Below are 7742 nucleotides of genomic sequence, written 5' to 3' on the forward strand. Positions count from 1 at the left end.
TCTCTCTCTCTCTCACTCTCTCTCTCTCTCTCTCTCTCTCTCTCTCTCTCTCTCTCTCTCTCTCTCTCTCTCCTCCCTCTCTCGTTCTCTCTCATTGGCGTATGTTATGTCGACGTCGCCCGCCAGGGTCGATTGTTCTCGTTCTCTCTTCGGCTAGCATCAATGCTTTGCTGGGCTACCTTCCCAAGCAGCGACGCACCGGCCTGTTCTCGGCCACGCAGACCAAGGAAGTAGCGGCGTTGATTCGCGCTGGACTGCGCAATCCCGTGCTCGTCATCGTGAAGGAGCGGAAGGAGTCGAGTGAGAGTGTGCAGACGACACCGACGACACTCGTCAACTATTACATGGTAAGCGGCAGCGGCAACGTCACCGGCGGCAGCAGCGTCACCGACGGCGGCAGCGTCACCGACGGCGGTAGCGTCACCAGCGGCGTCACCAGCGGCGGTAGCGTCACTGGCGGCGGCAGTGTCACCAACGGCGCCAGCGTCACCGGCGGCGGCAGCGTCACCAGCGGCATTAGCGTCACCAGCGGCGGTAGCGTCAATGGCGGTGGCAGCGTCACCAGCGGCATTAGCGTCAATGGCGGTGGCAGCGTCACCGGCGGCATTAGCGTCACCGGCGGCATTAGCGTCACCGGCGGCGGTAGCGTCACTAGCGGTGGCGACCGGACGAGCACTTTTGTCGACAGTGTGATGCGTATCGTCAGCTTAATGTGCGGATGCTCGATCACGCGTCTAGCGTCATGCTTAGAAAGTATCCGCTCTGCTTCTGTAATTTCTCTAAAGGCTCTCCTGCAGCCTGTATTCGCAAATTACGTTAGTGTCTTCAGTACATATGGCAGCAGCTCCATCAATCGGCACCTTGTCGATGAATCGAGTAAAACACTTCACTGTGATGGAAAGGGTATGTCTAAGAGCAATATAGATGTTCACGTTGACATGGCATATGTAAACGGCCCAAGAGGTGCGGTGAAACGAGTGCTGGTGATTTTGTCGTAGATCTGTGATGCTGACAGGAAGTTCAACACGTTGGTTGCGTTTCTCAGACAACACACACATCTCAAGCACATGATATTCTTCAGCACGTGTGCTTGCGTCGACTACTTTTCCCGGGCTCTGGAAGTGTAAGCAGCATTTTTCCATCATTTATAATTTAGCATCATACTGTAGTCGATTATAGATGGTGCTTCAAGAGCTAATGTAACTCTATAATATGCTGGTGGTAATCTCTCGTGTTCCATGCTGTACTTGCCAGTACTATTGCTGTTCCATAATACTGTGACTGCTGCTATGCTATATTATAATAGTTGGCCATCTGTCAACATGCCCTTCTAGAAACTAATACCGGTAAAATGCTGAGCACTTTTCTATCGTCTTATTTTTTTACGTTGTAAACATATTGACTTCTACCAGCATTCTTATTTCTTTCAGCCTTTTAAAAAATTCAACTGTCCTGTCAATTCATGGCAAGATGAAGTCGAAGAGAAATAAAATATTCTCAAAGTTCCGTACAGTGGAAAGGTAAGTTTTTAATTCTCTTAAATACTGTATACGCTGTATATTTCGTGGTGGTTTAATTTTCGTGAATTTCGCAAACGCGTCCCTGACCGCGAAAATAACTACACACTGTTCTTCACCGATTCGGGAATTCACCGACTGAGAAATTAACCACTCGCGAAATTGTCTGTCAAGTCAGTCGTGAAAATATCTGGACGCGAAAAATATGGCGTATACAGTACCCTCTTTTGTAATGTCACCTATACCCCTGTGCCATGAGTGCATTTGTGATATGCAGTGTGACCTTTTTTTGCGCCCGAGTGCAATAATCGTTTCGTGCTATTAGATATGCGCCCGGTTATGTCTCCAGTTATCCAGCACTTGCAACTGACAAAATCGCCTTGTGTGTTAATTAGCTTCTGAATATGATTTCGTGGATGATGCTGTCTACTGTAGGGTGTTCATGTAAGATTACAACCATCGTTCTGTAGGTGGGTTTCAGTGTGTAATACGAGTACATTAAATCTGCCAGTCGAATACAAGCTCACTGTGGCATACATACTACTGGTTAGCTACCTTTGACGCATGCATACGCACAGATTATGGTCACACTAGTTTGGGCGCATACACTCAGAGGGTGAGAATCCCGTGGTCAATTGTCTGTGTGTGAATGGTGAATATTACCTGCATAAACATCAGCCACGTTTCTGTCACACTCTACAAGGAACAACAATGAACACTCATAAGATAATGCTACATAATGTGCTAAAACTATAAGAACATAAGGAAAGATTTAAAATCTCGCATCAAATTGCAGAGCTGACAATTATAATGCATAGTGACTATAGCACATGCGTGCATAATATAAACCACACATAATAGCCACAAGGTGTGAAAAGGGGGAAATAGTTACATTTGCCAGGTGTATTAGCTTTCACCCTAACACATTTTTAAATGTTATGTATACAGTCAATATTTTTTATTCATTATTATTCATGTTCATTCATTCATGTTACACGCGCACATTAATGTAAATATATGTTTTACTCAAGTAACGCAGTACGTTGTTATATAAGCATAAACGTGTGTAAATACTTGTTACATGACAACTATTAGGTATGATAAATCTAGTTACAACTGTGGTTTTTCGATTTCAGAAGTAATTACAATGATTAAGTAACTATGCATGTTAGCTATTCCGGATATTATATCGGCGGCATAATACAACATAACTCATAACTAATATAACGATAGCATAGAATATGTTGTCTAGCCAAAAAATCCAACTACGATTTCACTTTCTTTTAATCAACTGAGCTACCTGCATCCTATGTTACTATACCACTCTTCACAGTAACTATATCATTGATGAACAATACTATATCATTGATTAACAATACTACAACATTGATTAACAATATTATATCATTGATTAATAATACTATATCATTGGTTAACAATACTATATCATTGATTAACAATACTACAACATTGATTACCAATACTACAACATTGATTAACAATATTATATCATTGATTAATAATACTATATCATTGGTTAACAATATTATATCATTGATTAACAATACTATATCATTGGTTAACAATACTACAACATTGGTTAACAATACTACAACATTGATTACCAATACTACAACATTGATTGACAATATTACATCATTGGTTAACAATACTACAACATTGATTGACAATATTACATCATTGGTTAACAATACTACAACATTGATTGACAATATTACATCATTGGTTAACAATACTACAACATTGATTGACAATATTACATCATTGGTTAACAATACTACAACATTGATTAACAATACTAACGATAGTAGCCATTGCATACGTTAATAATAGAAATTATATCATTGATGAACAGCAGTAGCTACGTCAATAATGAACAACAGTTACTATGTATCTAACGAACACTAGTAGTCGTGTCACCAGAACGATGGCACTTATGTTATATGTGACCAATAGTAGCTAAGGCACTTATGAACAATAGTAGGTATATCATTGATGAACAATATGATGTGTGTCAACAATGAGCAATAGCCATCATGTCATATTTGACAACAGTAGTTCAGGCATTGATGAACCACACAATCTACATCATGGGTGAACAACAGTAGGTGTGTGACCAAGGAACAGTAGCTATGTTGTATATGAGAAACAGTAGTTCGGAAAAGAATAAACAACCCCAGCTATGAACATCAGTATGTGTGCGACCAATGAACCGTAGCTATGAACAGTAGTAGATGCGTCTACCACGGCTACATCAGCGTGACCAGCAGGGCAGCCAGCCCCAGCAGGACACGCGCGACCCGCGGAGTGCGCGGCGGACCACCCGCGGGGCAGTCCCGCAGTCGCGTCAGCTCGAGCCGCAGCGGCGGCGGCTTGGCGGCGGCGGCGGCGGACGCGTTGGTGCCGCGCGGCGGCTGGCAGGCGAGAGACTGCTGCACGCGCACGCCGCGCGTCGCGTTGTCGACGCGGTAGCTGAAGCAGTTGATGTGCGACCAGCGATCGTCGGCGCCGCGCGGGTCCACGTTGCGCACAAACACGTAGCCGCTGCCGTTGTCGTCGTCGCCGCGCCACGCGGCCATGCAGCTCAGCACGCCGTTGATGGAGTGGCCGATCTTCTCTGGACAGCGATTGTAGTCGAAGAACATGGTGCGCGGGTCGGCGCACACGTCCAGCAGGGAGTCGGCCGTGCAGCTCGGCCGCTTGCCCGCGCGCCGCAGCGCGTAGCTGAACTGGCCGCGCAGCGCCGGTGGGCACGCGACGGACACGAGCTGGTCGTCGCGCGCGACCTTGCGCACGAGGATCACGTAGTCGGCCGGCGACGGGGCGGCGGCGGCGTCGCACGCCGTCACGTCGTCGTCAACGACGAGGGGGAGCCGGCGGGCGGCCGCCGCGAGCGTCGTCAGCGAGCGCAGGAGGTACGTCGTCGACGTGACGAAGACGAACTCGAAGCACGCATACCGGTAGGTGGCGTTGCCGGCCGGCGTGCGCATCAGTAGCGTGTCGTTGCCGAGGTCGGCGTGGCAGGTGTAGGTGGCGTCCTTGTAGGGGCCGAACGTCGTGTTGGTGAACGTGAAGTGGGTGTACATCGCCACCGTGTTGTTCTCCCACATGCCGCGCAGATCCCCGGGCAGCTCGCAGCCGCCAGGGGGCGCTGCCGCGACGCACGTCGCCAACAGGGCGGCTGCGGCGATGATGATACGTGTTGGCTTCATGTCTCGCGGGGCGTCCTCGGAGTCAGTTCACCGCCTGCAAGAGTAACGATGCGCTGAGCTGGAACCCGCAAGGAAGACGTCGGGTAGGAAGGCCTAAAGTAACCTGGAGGTGAGACTCGGAGGCGGAACTCAAGAAGAAGGGCTACATCTGGAGGGAAATGGAGCGGAAGGCGACCAACCGAGCGACATGGAGGGAGATCACAAATGACCTATGTCGCCCAGGAGACTGAAGGGTTACAGAGAGAGAGCGAAGAGTAACGATGTGTGTGAGGAGCAGCGACCGTATCCACGGCAACGCTAGATGAGCATGATCGCTTTCTTGAATGAGCTCACGGATGTCGGGCTGCTGCTGCTGTTGCTGCTGATGCTGAAGCTGCTGATATTGATGATGATGATGATGATGATGATGATGATGCTACTGCTGTGGCAGATGATTATAGTTAAGATGCATATGCTACTGGTTGTAGTAGTCGTAACGGCGCTGCTGCTGCTTCTGTTTCTGCTGCTTCTGCTGCTTCTGCTGCTTCTGCTACTGCTTCTGCTGCTACTGCTTCTGCTGCTGCTGCTTCTGCTGCTGCTGCTGCTTCTGCTACTGCTTCTACTGCTGCTGCTGCTGCTGCTGCTTCTGCTTCTTCTGCTACTGCTGCTGTTGCTGCTGTGTCTGCTGCTACTGCTACTGCTACTGCTGCTGCTGCAGCTTCTGCTTCTCCTGCTACTGCTGCATCTGTTTCTGCTGCTGCTGCTGCTACTACTACTACTGCATCTGCTTCTGCTGCTGCTGCAGCAGCCGCATGTGATTGATGAGACTGCGTGATTTCGTGACGCGGTAACCTGCGCGTGCGGGCGTGCGTGCGTGCGTGCGCGCGGGCGTGCATGCGGGTGCAGTCACACGAGAGGAGAGACTACACGGTTGCGTGCGTCGTGGCAAGCACTTGACAGGCACGACTTCAACTTTGATCGTGTTTTGAACTCGAGAGGGGACGTACAATAATAACGCCAGGCATAGGGACGGAAAACAACGAGATGTAGCGTGGTCTGTATGGATTATAGGGGGGGGGGGGGTTGTACGCTCCGTTCTTCTCATATCTATGTGTGCCTAACGCAAGAGGAAGTCTGCTGGTGCTGTTAGTTATCCTAACATTACATTACATTACAATAGCATTACATTACATTACATTACATTACATTTCATTGCATTACATTACACTGCACTGCACTACAGTACAAATACAATGCACTATATAGATACAATAGTGTAACACAACAGGAAAGCCTTTCTGTTGGGTTACATCATTGTACGTATACATTACATTAAATTACACTACAATACACCACATTATATCAGGAGTGAATAATAATAGATAATAATATTATTATTCACTCCTGATTACATTATATTCCATCAAAATCACATGAACTGACGAGCTCATTCTTTATGAGATCGTGAAAACATTAGTCTGAAAGTAGCCTACTACTATAAGCAAGTGGTCTGAGCTAATTCGTCAAAAATGGCTTCAATAGAACATTGTGGTGTACTGAATTGCCAGTATCACATTGGCTCTCTCAGAGTGCATGTCTTTCTCCGACACTACAGTATGTCATGTATGTCATTACGTGATTGTATAAAGTATTTATAATATTGATCATTTATTTATACATTCTCTCAGAAACTGGTTTGTTTTATTTTCTGGGACATTATTTGGAGCAAATTTCACCTATGACGTCACATGACGTCAGTTTGACGTCACTGTGATGTCACAGAACATTTCTGATGATCTTATTTGGTTATTTGGTATATGTTGGTAATACATCTATAGGGTCTAAATTCAACCAGTAAAAGTTTGTAGTACATTTTAGGGGGCAGCCATCTTGAAATTATGCAAATTAACCATGTTCCCGGGGTCAGATTTTGGGAGACTTTTTTCTGAGTAATTTATGACCCACTGATTTGATTAAAGCAAAAAACCTTTGGTGTAAATTTTTTGGGGGTCAAACCGTATATTGACCCGACTATATGGTTATTGTTGTATTTGCAGTCTGTATCGGTTGCAAGTAGACCTGCATCAGCGGCAATAATCTCAACCATGTGCGCCGCAGCGTGTCAGTGTTTTATGCGACTAGCATGTGTCTGTCTACCCAGTCACGTATCACACAAGTGGGCGTCGTATTTCTAGATAATGCTTTGCGGCTGTTATCAGACGTAGCAGCGTTCATGTTTACACTGACGCCCAATTAAGCAGCCGTGTCGCTGTTGTTTCTCTGCACTCACTCGCAGCACTTTCATGCCACGATCGGCATGTGGAGTCGACTGAATCAAAGGTTGATGCTCCGGGTAATATATATATTTGTCTCATTAACTCCTGATGACACGCGCTAAAAGGAGAGTGGGCGATGAAAGGAGAGTAGGCGACATGGTCTTCATTACAGTAGATCTAGCGACTTGTTGTTTATTACATTTCGTCGCTGTGGAAACAGCTCTATGAGTCTAAGTAGATGAAAGGAAATTGAGTTTGTGTACGATTTGACTGAAGTTACTTGAATGAATGGCAACCCTCTATGATTTTATACTTAATCACTACTATGGGGTGACTCTGTAATGCGATATTTCGCTGTTGCTTATCTCTCATTTTTTGCCCACAACACCAGGCTCACTACCTCTCACTTGTGTTCATGCGTACCCACCACCCCCACACCTCAGACTCCCTGACTCTCACTTGTGTCTTGCGCGTACCCACCACCCCCACACCTCAGACTCCCTGACTCTCACTTGTGTTTTACGCGTACCCACCACCCCCACACCTCAGACTCCCTGACTCTCACTTGTGTCTTGCCCGTACTCCCCACACGCACACCTCATACTCCCTGACTCGCACTTGTGTTTTACGCGTACCCACCACCCACACACCTGAAACTCACTGACTCGCACTTGTGTCTTGCGCGTACCCACCACCCCCACACCTCATACTCCCTGACTCGCACTTGTGTTTTACTC

The 7742-nt window shown here is 46.8% G+C and overlaps 1 protein-coding gene across 1 annotated transcript in view; it reads left to right on the plus strand.

The window, feature by feature from the left end:
• Positions 1-7742, plus strand: part of LOC106812927 (ATP-dependent RNA helicase DDX55-like) — a 30472-nt gene that overhangs the window by 6591 nt on the left and 16139 nt on the right. The window contains exons 5-7 of the mRNA XM_014816937.1: positions 158-347; positions 999-1123; positions 1431-1520. Coding sequence (XP_014672423.1) covers positions 158-347; positions 999-1123; positions 1431-1520 — 405 coding nt within the window. The remainder of the gene's footprint in view (positions 1-157; positions 348-998; positions 1124-1430; positions 1521-7742) is intronic.

The sequence above is a fragment of the Priapulus caudatus genome, unplaced genomic scaffold (assembly GCF_000485595.1).
Source record: "Priapulus caudatus unplaced genomic scaffold, Priapulus_caudatus-5.0.1 Scaffold701, whole genome shotgun sequence".
NCBI classification, from domain to species: Eukaryota; Metazoa; Priapulida; class Priapulimorpha; order Priapulimorphida; family Priapulidae; genus Priapulus; species Priapulus caudatus.